Consider the following 18,303-nt stretch of genomic DNA (forward strand, 5'->3'; position numbering starts at 1 on the left):
AATTAAAACAATTTTCAAATCGAAGATTAATTCAAATAAATTCCAATCGACTTTACAGTTAACTGTCGATTTACCAAAAAATTCTCAAAGCTGTTCATCGCTACGAATTTCCTTAACCCTTAACACCCTTCGGAAAAGAATTTTCATTACGCGCTGGAAAAATGCAAATGCTGAGATGTTCTATCCGACTACAATTCCGACGGTTCTTCTCACGAAACTCCTATAACTATTCGTTTCAAAGCGATTGCACCTATTAATCATATCGAAACCTGGCTCTTATAGGCAATGATTTTACCGTGATAAATTTGAATTGGATATCTGTTGGATGATTTTGAGTGAATACTGACGTCAAGTGGGCCACATTTGAATTTATGACATCAGCACGGTAATCGAACCGACAGAGAATGATCGGACTCAAATAGACATCGAGTGGTCTCATCCAAGTTATTACGAAGTATCGTTGGTTGTGTTCCAAACCGAACTGTCATCCATCAAAATCACAATCAGTTGCCACCATTATTCCGTGTATATCCAGGATTATGAGAACGCTATTTGGATGCTTCCAATGTCCCTATTCCTAAATTCTTAAACCGACAAAGACCGGCGATAAACCAACCTAAAGACTAACTATGAACTAACAAAACGATCGTATCTGTATAATAAGACCAGTGTGGTAGAGGGCAGATCAAAGAAGAGGGAAGACCCAATTCAATTTCCCTTTTAGTCTGAGGTGGATGGGTCGGTCGTGATAGGTACAGCTGGTGTATAAGATTTTTGTCTTCATCCGGGTTAGGGGATTTTCTTCCAACCATCCGGACGGCTCCCTTCTTCTCATTTAGGAATCATCAAAAATAGGACTATGAGTGTCGGGATTCGAACCTGGATCTGGAGCTTTCGTAACCAATTACGCCGACCACAGCGCTGCCGTCGTCCAGGCAAGCCACGGGACAGAAGCCGTTGGAAAGTTTTGCTGTCGAGTGCCGCTACGAGTCTTCCGTAGACTTCTTGGAAAGTTGATGCAGAGCACGAGTGGGTTCTAATCTTCAGATTAGAACAGATTGTATAGATTGTACTGTACCGAGATAAAAAGCTAACTAGGCAAAGGAACGAGAGTCTGATTGGGTCGCATTTGATTACATTGGTCGCCATATCTAAATGAGATCATATCGCTGCTTCATATTCTCAGTGGCTTTCACAGGTACCCTAATAACGCAGGACACTATATCTAGTCTCTCATATTACACACTTTACGCGCTGTCTTAACAGCCTAAATTCTGACATTATACAAACCACCTCACACGTATCTGACAGAAGACTCGAACGAAATTATGCTGCGGATATGCCAGACTGATCTTCTCATTCTGTGCTCCTCCTTGCTACCTACTTGCGCTATCAACAGCGACGATACAAGTGATGCTTAGTCGCGTTAGCTTCAACGTCGCAACCCACGTCGGAAAGAACTTCCAGACAGAATATACGTGATGCTTTATTGCACAAGTCTATCAAACATCGTACAACAACAACAACGACTTCATATTCTGCGTCAAACCGGGTCCAACTAATCTGTTTCTTATCTGCGCAGAATAAGAAATGACAGGAATGACAGCAACGATAGAGAGGACAATTGCAGAAAGTGCATATGACGTAACTCTACCTAATGGCAATTGTAGATGGAGCCACTATAGTAACATCATTATCTACGCTATATTTAGCCAACGATAAGCAACGTAAAGACGTTTTAACCAAAATCGTCGAACGTGCGACCCAGTTTGACAAAGAGCTAGATCTAGTCTAGATCTAGCTCTGGTGTAGAAGCTCCGAAGATAGAAAAAGAACGAAGGAATCATTTCGCCGTTAAGTTTGAGGTTATGTTTGTCACGTAAACTCGATTCGAGTTAATTCTGCCCTCGAGGAGAGTCGGTTGGTGAAACGACGTTTATCTTTGGAACTGTTCGACCGTTCTAATCGCCAGGGGACTGTATGTGACTAGCTTAGACAACTTGTTTGTTGGCCTCCGCGATAGATAAGCGACTGTTGATGGCTTTATCACGGAGGTAGATTGTTATGAGCGCGGACGCGTGGAAAATTGATAATTCTGGATCGCTAACGCAAACCTGGTTGCTCTCTGTCTGGCTTCCCTGTCTCTCTGGCAAAGTATTCTCCAACGATTTTGCAACTTTTTTTAATTCTAAAATAGACCGATGAACTGCTCTGCGTCGACAACATCGTTACAAGCACGACGTTAGGTCAAAAAATTGTTTAATGTAACCGACGATGTATTAATTCCTTATGCTTTTTAAATTCTTCACGCAGCGTATCGAGTCGAATAATATAATTTTTTCAAGCTTCAGAGCAAACATGATAATCATCGAACAATTTTTAGAGCGGAAGTGTATACCGTAGGTAAATATAAGGAAATGCAATCACGTTGCGTTCAATCGAATACGTATCGAATAAAAATATATCGTCTTCACGAATTCGTACGATACCGGCATTATTTATAGAGATCCTTGACACGCCAGTTTCTGCACGCGCGATCGAGCGTTATCTACGTGAAACACGTCATCGCGGAAAATCTCAACTCATTCTAACAGGGCGAGGCGAGGATTAATTTGTCAGATAACTCTTCGCCTTTCCGTTTTTTATCAAAGAGATGCCAATTCGGATAACGCCAATTCGAATTTTCATTGCGCCTTATCGGAGGTCCTTCCGTTTGATTTTTGTCCATAGAGTTCGACGATTAATTTCTCATTTTAATTTTCTCTGTCCTCACCGATTGATTCTGAATACAAATACAATTCCATCGTGATCAATTAAAGAGATCATTATATCTGTTTAGGAACCAATTTATCATCCACTTGGCAATGTTCATGAAAATACGAATTTTATTTGGAGGAGACGGTGTGCTTTTCGCAAATATTCTGCAAATTTATATCGATATTCCCAGAAAGAAGAAGAAATTGGATAATGTTGCTCCAATTAGCTTCCACGGCTAATTAAAGAATCGAAAGAGAGAAAGGAGACGGAAATGAAGTTCCATTAAACGTCGAATAAAAATTAAACAGGTTTTGTTGAACTACCAAATCTGGTCAAAAATATTCAAAACGACCTTCCTAACTATAGTCGAGTAATAATAAAAAATATTTATTGGTATATTTGAGAAACTTCTACTAATATAATAATAATAATAATAATGATAATAATAGTATCATTATCCTCGATATCGATGTACATATTAGTCAAATTTAGTAATTGAATTAGATTTCGTTAATTAAGTTAATAGAACGGAATATACAGTAACGTCAAAGACAAAAACGAGATTATTCTGTGGTAAAGGATGATACTGCTCGAGAAATATATTCAGTCGCACGTTCAAAGCAATTAGTTTACATGTTGATGGAAGGTTGCATAGTGCACCGATGAAAAGTTTAATACGCAGGTTCATTTAATTAACCATTTTACAAGGCAGTAAGTGAATGAAGGGAATATGCATTTATAACGAATTTTATCAAAATTAAAAAATTACATCTGGTTTCCATAACGGATATTAAAACTTGCGAGAAATTAAAGTAATGAGAAATACCAAAAGCATAATTCAAACAAGACACAGTAGCAACACCTGAAATAATGAAAATATACGATGAGTAGAAAATTTGAACGCAGGTACATCGACGAATGTACGATTTCGTGGAAATGAAAATTGGACGATGCTTCTCTAGGTACCGAAAATTGTAAAAGAACTTTTACAAATGCAATTTTATTATATACGACCACTCTGCGTAGTAATAAAACGAAAGAAATTAAATATTCTTCTAGAAACCGGAAACAAATGAAGGAGTGTCTAATAAAAATGAAGAAAAGTTGTCTCGATGCAAAAATATACGAATTTCTATATTTTTTTGCGTTTATACATTTTCACTAAAATCTGAACAAAGATCCATGTGTTACTGCATTTTCTTTTATATTTTCAGTAAAAAAAAATAGGCGGACATTGATACAATTCCAATAAAAATGAAATGAAAATCTTTCTATCAGAAAAAATAACCACGATCGGTCTAATAAAAATAGAGGAACGATTTTCGACATATCGAAACCTAACAATTTCTACATTTTCTCTACGCTTATACATTTCCAATAAAAAATGAAATAAAAGTTATTCAAATTGCCAAAAATGGGATAATACGAAACTGTAGGAAGTAAAGCGATATCGGAGGAAAATAGCCTGGAACGTTAACTCATTGGTTACCGATAACAACAACAAACTGGATTTACCCGGAAGCATTGAAACGTGTCTGTAACTTTCCCAGACGAGCGTAGGCTAATCGATAAATCAATTAGCCTGCTGATATGTAATTAAGGTCGTGAATGAAAGGGGTAAAAGGGATGCCTCTTCGAAAATTCGAATGGCAAATCCTAATCAAACGAGAATACCGAGCGACGTTCGCTGAAAGTTCATCGGCAAATTTCCGCACAGTCGCACTAATATCGAGTGAAACTGTGAAATAAGGTGAAATTTAGCAACCGTGAACTGATTCAATGGAACGTGTAGGAAATTAAAAATTTCCTTCGTGTAACTAGGTTAGATTGAGATTATGTTCAGGTTAGGTCGAGGTTATGTTCAGCTTAGGTCGAAGTTATGTTCAGGTTAGGTTGAAGTTATGTTCAGGTTAGGTTGAAGTTATGTTCAGGTTAGGTTGAAATTATGTTCAGGTTAGGTTGGGGTTATGTTCAGGTTAGGTTGAAGTTATGTTCAGGTTAGGTTGAAATTATGTTCAGGTTAGGTTGGGGTTATGTTCAGGTTAGGTTGAAGTTATGTTCAGGTTAGGTTGAGGTTATGTTCAGGTTAGGTTGAGGTTATATTCAGGTTAGGTCACGTGGGATTGTTTGACTGCGTTAAGCTTTCGATAGATGGTGGAATATAAAGGATTTTAATTATTGTAGGTCGATTCGACGAACTGGCTCATTAAAATGCGAAAATAATTGGAACTTTTGAGAGCCTGGCCAGATACAGGTATATTCTGCTTAAATACAAAAGTCTTCGTTTGCAGAGAAAAGATTGAAAAGATTACCGTGGAAGTTTGTAAAATACATTTTGATAAAATTTGTAAGGAATAAAATTAAACATTGATACTTGGAGTTGGATATAGTCAGAGAACAGATGTCTGCAATTTTCCGTAACATTTCTTAGATTTTTCTCTTATAAAAGATTCTTGAAACCTTTAGAGAATCTTCAAAAGATTTTCAAAAGTTGTGAAAGAATCTTCGAAGATTCTTGAAAGTTCCTTTTAGAACTTTATGAACGAAAATTTTTTCAATATAAAATTGATCCAACGTCCCAATGGAAGTTACCAACGGGTATTGAAGAAACTCGCAAAAAGTTTTTCTTAAATATTCCAACAAATGTTAATTTCTGTTTTATTATATTTAATAATGCTTCATAATTTTGTTGCATTACTGGTACACACAGCTGATTGAATATATTTCTTATTTTTGACAGTATATTCGATAAAGCCTTATCCTTACGCAGAAAAGGAAAATACAGTTGACAGTGAAAGAACGTAAAAGGATTTTTCTTTCAAGAAATAAGGGGATACTGTCCCAAGGAATTGAAAACTTTCGCAATAAATCTATTTGAAACGTTACAGAAATCTTTAATGGATCCGGTATACCATTATTCTTTTAATATCCTGTTACCATTATATAAATATATCTTGAATCTGTGATAGTGACTTTAATAAACTTTCTCATATCAGCAAAAGAACGATTCTCTTCTAAATACCCTGATAAAAGACAATTTTCTACAAATTTAGTTACCTGTCTTTTCTAGAAATTAGAATAATTTTTAATAAAATCTAGACGTAAAGCAAAATTTCGAAAACAGAAGACATCGTTTTATATCCAATTCTATACCAATAAATTACAAAAATTCAACGAATGTAAATTTAATCTAGTCAAATTGTACGATTAAATAAGTCGGTGAAATTAAGTTTTTCCCATTCACAGTTATCACATTTCTCACCATTGCCTATCTCGATCGACTACTGTTCGTCGTTCGTCGATTAACTTCTTACTCTCCGTTAAAAACTCATTGATTCGCAATATGCTCCGTCATGGCAATAATATATCTGTTATTTGCGTTCGATAAACACGTAGATGCAAGCGAATAGAATTTCAAAGGATATTCTGTTTCTACTGTATACGCGAGCGAAGAATTCGAGGCCTCGCGAGTATGAGTTGCGCAAATATCGAAAGTGCGGAAAGTATTCGGACTGACAATGGATGCTGCGCACCATGTAAATATTGGCTGACTCAGATTGGTAATACGCCACTGTTGTTTCAACTAGTCGGTTAGATGGCGCGGGCAGAAACCGTGAAAAGCGAAAAAGGAAATTCAGATCAGCCTGGTTGGCCTTTAAAGTCAACACAATATCGAAACGAAAGTTTGGAACTGGTTCATCATTTGTCGTATATTCAGTTTGTTACGACTCTGTTATTTCCGTTTCCGTTGCACTCGTTGCGATTTCTTCCACTTGCCGTGATTTAAACGATATTCTGCGTCCGATCAGATACGGATACGTTCTACTTAAACTCAAAAGTCTCCGTTGCAAGAGAAACGTAGAATCAATTTTATCTTGGTAAAACGTATTTCGACGAGATATAAATGGAGAGAAAGGGATATTTTCCTTTCAAATTTTTATTTTCATTTAACGAAATCTATTTTCCATCTTGTGATCGAACGACGGTAATTTCCTGTAAATCGTGGGAAAATTCCGAGTCACGCGAGGGATTGAAACTAATCTAAATACCGAAATTGGTTGGTTTGTGAACGAACCTCGAACATTATTATCTGTGACACGCAAGACGAGGTTCTTGAAAAGTCGAGCCGATCAATTGACTTTTAAATAGTCTGCACGTGGATATCGAGAAAAATTGGAAACAACGCCTCACACTAGAAACTTTCATCAACTGTACGAAGCCGTTCCAACTCCTCCGCCATTTACGCGGCTGATGAAAAATTGAATAGCCTGCAGCCCATTAACTGTCATGAGTAATACGTTACCGGTGTTTCCTATAGACTTTAATAAAACTTCATCATCGCGTAGGGAGAACGAAAAAGTATAATTGAAGATATCAGGAAGTGGTAGCATTTTTCCACGAACAATTAATCATCATCCTTATAATGAGGTAACGTTATATTACTTTTGAGAAGATAAAAGAATTTTATGTTGTAGAAAAATTAACTCGTTCTCCTCTTTCATCGTGAAAAGAGAAGAGAATTTCGTTTCTCCTGGAAAGATTTCAGATGATTTAATCGTCAAGTATGAAATCTTTTTGTTCCCCCAAAGGGAAATTGTATCGGAAAACAGATTTAAAAATCAAACAAAGCTATTTGCAATGTACAAATGGATTTGTTGGTGGTACGTTCGCGTGGCGTTTACAACGACGAAGATTTAATAAAGGGTCACACGGTGCCATTAATTCGAGCTTTAAATTTGCGTCGTGCGCGAGATAGCGTTTTAGAGGCTGGCATTCTCGGCGTAGCTTACAACAGACTGAAGCATTGCAGATATTTTAGTTAAATAGAAGCGCGAATGAGATAGGAGAATGATTATGTCTCAACTATACAACGCTTGCATTTCTAAATTGTTTTACTCTTGAAATATCGGCCAGTTAATTAAATAATATTCCATTATATTCAATAATCGAAATTTTGTGAAACCGAACGTGGAATGATTAACTGAAACTTTTAATTAGTATTATTGGATCACCGGATGAACACGGCGTGAATTATGATATTTAATTCTATTTGATCTATCTTACATTTCGTTGTATAAAATTTTATAAAATTTTATAAAATACGAACCCATCGAAAAGTTTCGGTTCATTTCAAGGTTAACATTTGATTCTATAATGTTTAATTCTATTTATAATATAATAAATAGACGACCAACGTTAAATATTCAAATATTAACAAAGTATTTAGGAAATATTTAAAAACGACGAAAACGAGAAAAAGCGAAAAAGAACAATGTTTTGTAACCTAATTAATCTTAAAGTATTAAGAAAATAAGAAAGAAAAAGCTAATAATTGCTAGTTGAGAAAAGAAGAGAACGAAATCACGAGGATTTCGGATTATTCGAAGTTACGTACGGAATTTCATTGTATCGCGGCAAAAAGAAAAATCAACAATATCCAATTTCATATGAAATTTTCAGCTGCAAAGCTTTAGAAATTGTTCTACAAATGCGATAAAGAAAAGCGAGAACGATGCGAAGCTTAATGATAAATTTCTCATATTTCGATAATTCACAGGATCGTTAAATCCGAAAGAGAAATCTGCGGGGGAATTAAATCGAGACAAGTCCGATTGCAGAGTTAAAGAAAAATGAACGTTGGAATTTTCAAGCAAGCAGCTTTGTAAACGGTATATTTTTTAATGGAAACGTGAGCTGAAGATAATTGGATGGAAAGTTTAAAAGTGGAGCATTGAGTAATATATGCTGCGTCTGACCAGATACGCGCTCATTCCACTTACGAGGGCCATTACATTTATTCCAAGCAATTGATAACTATAAATTCCTGAGCGATACCTGTACAATTCTACGCGTCTCATTTAACTTCTGTTAATTGGAAATTTACTACAAGTTAATCGGAAATTATTGACAATTTATTTTATTGTAACTTTTGGAATTTGTATTTTCAAAATGGTTTCAAAAGTCACCAATATGGTTTTTAGATTAGCCACAGTTAACTGTTGTAATTTGTTATAATTTAAATTTCAAACTTATCACAGTTATACCTCTCAGCACAGCTATACTAACTATTGTATAGTTATTTCACTTATTTGTAATTACAGTCGTAGCTTTTAGTTTATTTATAGTTTCTATAATGACATCTGTTTTGATTATACAGACAGCTAAAATTTCCAATATGTCTAAAGTCATTTGTACTTATTTGAAGTTTATTCGCAATCGCAGTTACGTAGTTTGCAGTTTCGGCTTCATTTATTGGTAGAATTATAGATTCTAGTTTATCGATAATTACAGAACTGGTTTTAGCACACATAGTATACATATTGGCATATATGTAGAGAAATCTATGTAACTAAAATTCCCAGTATGCCTATAGATACTTGTAGCGAATTGAAGTTTATTTCTAGCCGTAGTTATGTAATTGCTGGTTTATTTAACGGTACAATTATGATTCCTAGTTTGTCTATAATTACAGTGCTGGTTTCGCTGCATCTGCAGAAATCTATAATTACTCGGTTAACTTATTCATAGTTACGCTCACATGATTTTTCTTTCTACCTATAAATATAGTTCTCGGTTTACGTAGAATTATTTAGAATCGTCTGTAGTTAAATACGACGAACTTCTATTATCAAAAGTGTAAAAGCAAAGAGCGCATGGTCTGTGAAAAATGCAAAAGGATATCGCGTTTGGATCATTCTTCCTTCGAAATTCGACGATATTTCTTTAAATTGGAGAAGAACGTCGAGTGACGTGATACGTGAGATCGGACAGTTTTCAGAGATTTTTGGCTTGGTTTTGAGGAAGTAGAGGATGGAATTTCAGAAAGATGGCGGATTATCAAGCGTGATATTGATCTACGAGTTTCGTAAAGTCCAGGCAGCTTTCGAAACACAGCCGAAGGTGGCACCGCCGTCCGAGTCAAAATTTACCAACCAACGGGACTGGAAATCGCGTTACCGACGTTCGTGCGATAGGAATCTGCAAATCAATTTTACAGAGTACAAGACTTTCGAGCAAACTCTCGTAATTAAATTCATCAAAATTTAATCTTAATTTGTTCACACAAAATACAACGTCGAGACCAAACCGTACGAATTCTTATTCAAGGGACTTGCTACTTGAGAAACATGCGGTTTCCCGCTTCACAAACTTCCGGTTCCCTGCGTCCTAAATTAACGCTTTTCTACTTTGGAATTCTGTGGTCTCTTCAGAATTTCTGTAACACTATCAGCTACGCTTTAGGATATCCGGAGAATATTATCTCATGTGACGTATTCTTACTGTTCCACGATAAATTCAAGACGAATAGATCAAATAATAACAGTTGTCAATGCTGTTGCGATTAAAAAATAATAATTACAGCGTATCAAAGTATGCAAGGAAACATCGAAGATTTGTCGATTCTTTGTGATTTAAGACAATTTTTCAGTCAAAACATAATACGATCTCGTACGTGACAAACATAATAAAACCAACTCGTCACACGACAAAAACACAAACAGAGGCGCAGAAATAACGATCTGAAATTTTCTTGGCTTCGTATTAGTATCCCTAACACGAACGCAATAATTTCTAGCTGTTCGTAATAAAGATATCAGCGCGGCAATTGCGAAGCACGGAAGTAGCTGTTCAACTCTCCAGAGAGCAGTTCCCTGATCTTGATACGAAACGGCTGAGAAAAGCTGCAACATCGTTGATTTATGCTCTACTCACCGTATTTCATTGCCAACAACCACCGTCCAACCCCTGCGCCTTCTCTTATCTTTCCTGCGCAATGATTCGGCGATACTCAGCCTTTCCATCCTAACACTTGTCCTCCACGAATCCTCCAATTGGTCCTTTAAGATCTCCTAGCTTCGAGAAGGATCCTTTCAGCGGCTATTTTCTGCAGATTCTTCATAGCGAAGTCTTACGACCTAGTAGATGCTGCTGGACCAGTGTTTGACCAAGTTTGACCAGGTTTGACCAGATTTGACAAGGTTTGACGAGGTTTGACGAGGTTTGACGAGGTTTGACAAGGTTTGACGAGGTTTGATTCTTGAAATGAGAAGGTTTTCGGTTGATTTCGTGGGAAAATAGGAATGGAAGAGCCGAGGACGATGAAATCACGTAAACTGGAATTTCGGCTTTGATGTGTTTGGCAGAGTTTGGAGTCGATTCTTCGATAAACAGCGAGGTTGCAGGAAGATGGATCGCGTGTTCGTAAATTTCAGTGAATTTTTTAAAGGTACAACCTATTTAAAGTAGAAGCTTTAATAAATAGAGGTCGAGGGATTGGGGGATTTAAAGTGGAGAATTATAATTGGAACGAGTTTGTGGAATTTGTGTTCTACTGCGTTTAACAAGCTTTGGAATTGATTTTTCACAAATTAATCGGGTTAGTGAGTGGAATATACAGATTTCAATAAATGTCATTATGGGATTTAAACTATACTATGTAGGAGATTTAACAAACAAGGATTTAGGAGATTATTTAGAGCAAAGGATCAGACAAATGGGAACTCTGTTTCTCCATATAATTGGGTTTTAGGATTCGTAGTTGGAGAAATAATCGAATTGGAATTTGACACCGAAATCAAATTTTCACAAAACGAAGATCTTACGGATCCTTCGCTTAACGATTCACCAACTCAACACTACAAACGTCGCGGTGCTACACTCAACTGAAAACATTAATCAACCAGCACGAAGAAGATCCTTCGGTAGACTTGCGAACCGAAATAAAGAAACAGAGGCTTCACAGCAACGATCACGACTTCTGACGTCTTACATTTCCTTATCAGCGCCGGAAATCACCGCAGGAACACCGAACACATACGACAGATAAGCATCCGAACTTCGCGACGCACCGCACAAGACTGAATTGTATTTATAGAGCGAGTCGGATTATTTTCAACAGCGTCGCTTTTCTCGCGTACGAACGTCGTTTGTTCGAGGATCTGGTCCTCGTCGTGGGAAATTGTGAAAATTGCGCGAAAACGAGGAATCCTCCCTTCGAACTCACCACGACATTCCGTCATTTTCAGAACCACAGTCCCGAACAAAAATCTTTTCTCCTACAAACACAATATTCTCAATCTTTCTTCTCAGCTATGTTCAAATTTCCACACGTACGACTTTCATTTTCGAATGAAAATTTCAGATGAAAGTTTTAAAATAAATAGAATGTCAAATAAATAGAAAACTCGATTAAATTTCGAGGGAATTCAGGAGATTAAATTGCTTCGTAGTCCAACTAACAGAATTGACCACCACTGACAAAAATTTTGCGACGTGACATTTTTTATACAGTCGTTGGCACGGCCAAACATCACCGAGGCCCAATTTATCACTCGTAGCAACGTCACCAGGATGAATTTTTCTTCCACGCGTCTCTGAAATTTCCAAGGCGACGCAACCAAATTCTAAAGCCACTTCGAATCGAACTTCAGCGGAACAGTCTATCCCAAACTTTAGAAATCTTCTCTTCTCAACACTTGTAACTTAAGAAGAAACAAGTAAATTTATTTATTTATTCCATTCATTTGTTTTCGAAGTTTTATTTACGGACGTTTGTTCGATAAATTTTAAAGCGCGCTAGATTTGGAAGCTATATTAAAGACACGAATATCTAAAAATTCACGAAATGACAGAAAACCTTCAGAATTCCTCTAAAGAAGATTAATTAGAAATTTTAGAAAGTTGAAATTGCACAGGGTGCTACAGAAATTTCCAAAATTCGTGTCTCAATGGAGCAAAATAAAATTGTGGTCGCTAGATATTTTATTTGGCAGAAATACAGTGTGACTGTCGCATAACTGTTTCAACTGTCCTTCCGTACGCATGATCGATCGAACACGTGGCGAGATATCGCGATCAACGGCATGTGGGACGATTCAAACGTCCAAACGTCGTGATCTTCGCGCTTTTACCTCTACAGACACGTGTTGCTCGACGAAAGGAGAACGAAACGTTTACAAAATATACGCCAATATCGTGACAAGTGGCGATTAATCCCTGGTAAACTCTGTGCCAGGGACAGTGATTTAACAAATCGTTTCTCGTCCTATTTATTCTCTTTCCCGATGATTTTTATTTTGATATATCGTTAAAATTGCCACTAAATATACGAGATGAATTATAAATTAAAGTATAAGTGGAAAAGTTAGAATAACGTTTCTTCTTTCGGATAACAAGATTTTTTAAATTAGATTTAGATGAAAGATTTAGATACGCTGGAAGTTGCATAAAGAAAGTAATTGTACGTGGAAAAAATAGGTAAAAAGTTTGCTATGAAATTTTTTCTTTCAGAAAAAGATTATTAGACGCGTTATTATAATATAATACATAGAAGTGAGTAAAAATTAGATACAAAGGATAAATTGGAATTTTAATAGAAGCTAGAAGAGGTTATTCTACGTCAAAGAGCTTGCTACAAAGTTTTGTCGTTCCAGAGATTCTTGTTCCTATCAAAAACTTGTAGTTTTCGAAATTACTCCATTTCCCGCGCTGGAAACGTTGAAAATCGAAGATGAGAGGAAACGTTGCGACGTTCTGGAACACTGGACGATTCGTAATGACGATCGTCGAATTGTCCAAGACAATTTTAGAATAGTCAAAGAATTTTGGATGTTCGAGACGGAGGAATATTCCGCGCCAACCATTCAATAGCCGAAGCCAAGTCACGGTAGAAATGGCAACTAAAAATCGTTTCGTCCACTCTCTGACTGCGTCTTCGCTATGTACATATATTTATGTGTAGGTGCGTGATTTATGGGTTGTTTAATAATAGACTTTGTTTTAATAGATTTATTACTCATCAGGATGTTAACTACGTCTTACGTTAAAGAACAGTGTTGATACAAAATCCGTTTACTAAGTTTGATGTAAAATATTGTGAAATACTTCTTTCATATTTACAACTTTTCATTCGCATTCCGAGTTCAAAAACACAAATACGTGTCAACTGAGAATTTGATTAAACTCCATATTAGCTCGTGTTATATAGCCTTCGATATATCAACTTCAGATACAAAAAAGATTAGGGAAATTTAAATTTAAACATTTGAGCAGCGCTGTATTGTCAAATTAAAAGTCCGCGAAATATATCGGGGAAAGGAATACATTTCAAGCGAGTCGAAAAATACTTCCGCCTTAAATACATTTTTTTTTTTTTTTTTGTGAATTCAAGATGTCCCATTTTGAAGTTCCGAATTTCGATTGCCGGAAATTTGACTCCGAAAGCGAAAATTAGCAAACTAAAGAAATAACAAATTTCTTAGATAAATTTAGAACACCTGGTTCCAAAATATCTTTTCTATTTAAAAAATGTGCCAGTTCGAAATGTTCACAGTTTGATAGCCGGAAGCCGAGTAGCCAGATGGTCCTTTCCTTCTTCGTTATACTAATAGCGATCCAGTTGGCGAGCGTCCTGCGGCCAGATTATAACAGGTTACGATTCACATTGCGTCAGACACGTGGCTGGCAAGTAGAAAAAGCCGAGATAGCGACGAGAAGTTGGCCACCACGGTTCCCGAAATACGGGCCATTATAATTGGCCCCTGGGCGCACCCACGATTTATACGTCGCGGCGCAGAATTTCTTGTTTACAATAAATAATCGGCGACCTGATGACGATCAAGGCGATTCTAAACATAACGCGGAACAGCCAGCTGGTCACGTTCGCGATCGCCGCAAACAAAATGGCCCCTCGTGACTCTCAATCTTCCCTTTTCCCACGTTCTTCACATTTATTTACAATCTTGTATTTTCGTATTTTACGTACAACGAGACAGAAGCTTTTTCTCAAAGGACTCTTTCGCGAATTTTTAGAACTTGGAAAAGAGATTTCACGAACTCTTTCGCGCCTCTTGGCCTAAATGTTGGCCTAAATATTGGCCTAAATATTGGCCTAAATATTGGCCTAAATATTGACCTAAATATATTGGCTATAATGTTGGATTTCTAGTAATTATGGCAGATGTATATGCATTCGTGGTGTGACATTCTTTATGGCAATTGCTAGATTTGCAGTTTCGCAAAATTTCTACAATTTTCTACTTTGATATTTTGCATCGATGAACAGCTGCTTTTTTAAAAATCTTCTTTGCAACAATTTTATACGTGAATATATTAGCATAATAATAACGTTGGATTTTTAGTAATTACGGTATGTATGTATGTATGTAAATGTTTATTTCTTTATTCCATCTGTCTTCCGTGCATTGCAATTTCGAATATAATACAGAAGTGTACTAATGGATTACGTCTTCCCTAAAGCGAATGTTTTAAAATTAAAAAATTTTTATGGTACGGGATTATTAACGATACTTGTTAAATTTTGGATCGTTAAATTTCTGCAATTTAACATTTTGATGTTTTACATCGGGATACAGCTGTCTTTAAGGATGCTTTTAGGAATTTTTTTATCTAATTATGGAAGCTATTTAACCGCGAAGTTTTCATCGATTCGTGGAAATTTTTTTCGAACCAAGAAAAATGTTCGTTTCGTTAAGAGATATTTTAAAGGATTTTCTACAGATCTTTAGAGAAGCTTTAACGTCTAAATTTTCTTTTCTCCTCGTCGATTTGCTCTGCTATTTCTAATTTACATTTGGGGTCGCAAATGATCCACCCGTTTAACAAGAATTTCCTCTAACAAACGAAATTATTGTCTAGTGGTAGCGAAAAATAAGCAGCGAAAAAGAAACGTGTCATGGAACTTTTCACAAGGGAATACGATTAATTAAACGAAGCATTAAGCGGTGGTAACAATTTCCTCGCGATTGTAAAAACAGGTCCACAGGAAGAGCGAAAAAGAGAACAGCTGTGTACCATTATGGTCGCGAACGAACTGTTTAATCGGAGAATTTCTTTTTCGGTGTTGATACTGAAAGCTATTAAGGAGAAACGTTTCCCAAGTACTTACAAATATTGAGTAAAATACAAAGTATTTTCGCAACAGCGCTAGCAAGTGCTTTTGTACGTTTACGTAAAAAGTGTGGTCGAGACAATGACAGATAGTTCTATTTTTTTCAAGGCAGTTCCTCGTAACTAAATGTTAGGAATTCCTAGTTGTTTTTTTTTAGAAATATGAATTTAAAAAATATATATATATATTTCAGGAAAAGGCTGGTATTTAAGTAAGAAATATCGCCGATCCTGTCTCGTAAAAACTGAATTATAGTGACAGTAAAAATAGAAACAAACTATGGTTCCTCTGCCGAACGACGAACGAACGTGACATTTCACCCTCTGAACTCTGTATTTTCCAATTTCGATGCATGAAATACTATAGAGAGTAACATCGTGGTATCTTTGATTAATCGCGGTCATTTACAAACCAATCTCTTCAATATCTTTTTTTCTACAACAATTATTGTATCTCCGTGAATCTTCCAAAAATAGAGAAAGAAAAGAGCGACAGGGAACGTTTCAATTTTGGAGAAAAGACAAATAGATAAAGCAAGCGTGATAAAACGCTGGAAACGAGAAATTCCAACAAACTCGTCGAAATAAAAGCTCGACGATTCTAACGAATCGCCGAGATAAAAGTTCTATAATTACGCGTGTCGTAGAATAATTCTAAATTCGTGTCGAAAAACTCGGTATGTGGGGCACAGCCTTGTCGCGAGAACCGCGCCCGATATTTTGCAACGTAGCTTTTGAACGGTAATACGCATGGACGTAAATTAGGCAAAAGATTGACCCATTTTTCGAAATAACAAAACGTAGACAAAAATAAGATTCGCCTGTATTTCTTACTCTCGTCCGACGAATTATGCGAAACTTATGGCCGACACGCGAGAAAGAAAAAAATACGGAACGTGTTATAATCGCGCCATGGAGGGACCAAGGTAATACGAAGCGCGATTAGTCGACTGTTCCGAAAGTTTGCCAACCAATGTATAATTCATGCAGGAACTTTCTTAGGACGTTCCAGTCTATCGGGAAAAATTTGCAACCGCTGATTACCAGAGATGGGAATTAAATTGAACTTGCAAAGCGTTGAGGGGGCTCTTTTTGAAAATGGCGATGCAAGTTGCGAAGATCACCGGATTCAAAATAGAACATTTCTGTTCAAAGTAGAATATAAATCTTCGTTATTGATGAAAAATGATCGCCGAGATAAATTATCGAGAAAATTACATTGCGACGTCGTATATAGAGAGTTTTTGATAATTTGCAATTTTATGAGAAATATGAATTTTCAATGTTAAAGTATCTTGCTTTTTGTGAGAAAAGTTCGTTCGGGGATAAGTCGCGAATTGAGAATCTTGCGTGCGTTAACTAAAATCTGATGTCGGTAATTCTGGGACGATCGTGTGGCGCCATCGGTAGATTCGAGATGAACTGTCTGACACGATACGGTGGTATTCTACTGCCGTGCGGATAATCGGCATCGAGCCTCTAAAATATCGATAGAAGATTCTCTCTTTTGAAAAACTATTCTTTCTCGTTCCTTTCTTCTCGTTCCAATTAAAAAAACAATTTAAAAACGAGTTTTATCCGATTAAAAAGTAACGGAGGCTTCTTCAAAACACACGCATAATCAACAAACGTTCGGTCGAAAAAATTCCAATTAAATTTAATCCAAATAAAAAACAATATACTGAAACGTATTTAACTTTCATTAAAAAAAAGCATCTTCCAAAGCTCGTGTATTTCTCAATAATGCAAATAAAATTTCGCCAATAAAATCCTCGACAGATAGCACTTCTCGGCGAATAAAAAAAGTCCAATTTCCACGAAAATCTCTCTCAAATCGGGCACCCCTCGCCCATAATTCACAACAACCATCGTATACCACGAACGACCCGAAAATCTACTCCGCAACCCCGGGAATCAACCATCCGTAAGAAACAAAATTATCTTTCGGGTGCCTGATTCACCTTGGAAACGACACCAGAAACTGGTTGCAAGCGAGCTCGGGGTAAGAGGGACGAGACATTTTCCACGAGGAATTTTTCCAGGCGAGTGGCCTCGCGAAACAGCTCGCCGCCAAAAGGAAAGGCAAACGGTTTGGATTCCGAGGCACTTCACGACTGTTCGCGAACATTAGGATGCAAATGAAGGCCGAATGGTGACGCAGAAGGAAGGGCTGACGGTATTTGCTCGCGCTGACTTTACCCGGTTCGATTCGTTTCCACGAACGAAGGAAGCGCGCGCTAACGCGCCGGGCAAACATCGCCAGGTTGCATCCTACGAAATAATTGCTATGAGTTTAGTACTGGAAGCTCAAACGTTTGGTTAATTGTGTGTGAATATTCCTAGCAAGGGACCAAGTTCAGCTATCTATCTGCGCAAGCTGTTTCAACTGGCTCGAGAATGTTTAAGCGCTTTTGGCTTCCTTTGGCTCCTGTATATTGATGTTTGCGGGCTTTTCAATGGTACGCGTTCGTGTTTCCAAGCTTATACAGTGAATTACGTATGTGTGAATATTCGTTGGAAGTAATGAAATTTGCACGTTAGCGAAGCGAAATCGTTTTAAGCGGTTTGCGATCGACCAGCGTCGCGCGATGGTGTTTAAGTGCTGTTAAATACTATGAATTAATATTTCAGCGCTTT

The 18,303-nt window shown here is 36.9% G+C and overlaps 1 protein-coding gene and 1 long non-coding RNA gene across 6 annotated transcripts in view; one reads left to right on the top strand and one right to left on the bottom strand.

Moving 5' to 3' along the window:
• LOC100648035 (cAMP-specific 3',5'-cyclic phosphodiesterase) overlaps positions 1 to 18,303 on the bottom strand; it is a 359,695-nt gene that overhangs the window by 180,075 nt on the left and 161,317 nt on the right. Inside the window, exon 1 of one of the 5 annotated variants that reach the window (XM_020867273.2) lies at positions 10,471 to 10,695. The exons of the other annotated variants lie outside the window; for them this stretch is intronic. Coding sequence (XP_020722932.1) covers positions 10,471 to 10,559 — 89 coding nt within the window. The 5' untranslated portion in view covers positions 10,560 to 10,695. Of the gene's footprint in view, positions 1 to 10,470; positions 10,696 to 18,303 lie in introns of those variants that run through there. 5 annotated transcript variants of the gene reach the window in all.
• Positions 10,688 to 10,847, top strand: LOC125386518. The gene is made up of 2 exons (XR_007226750.1): positions 10,688 to 10,746; positions 10,777 to 10,847. It is a non-coding gene; the product is annotated as an uncharacterized LOC125386518 (long non-coding RNA).

The sequence above is a fragment of the Bombus terrestris genome, chromosome 16 (assembly GCF_910591885.1).
Source record: "Bombus terrestris chromosome 16, iyBomTerr1.2, whole genome shotgun sequence".
Classification (NCBI taxonomy): domain Eukaryota; kingdom Metazoa; phylum Arthropoda; class Insecta; order Hymenoptera; family Apidae; genus Bombus; species Bombus terrestris.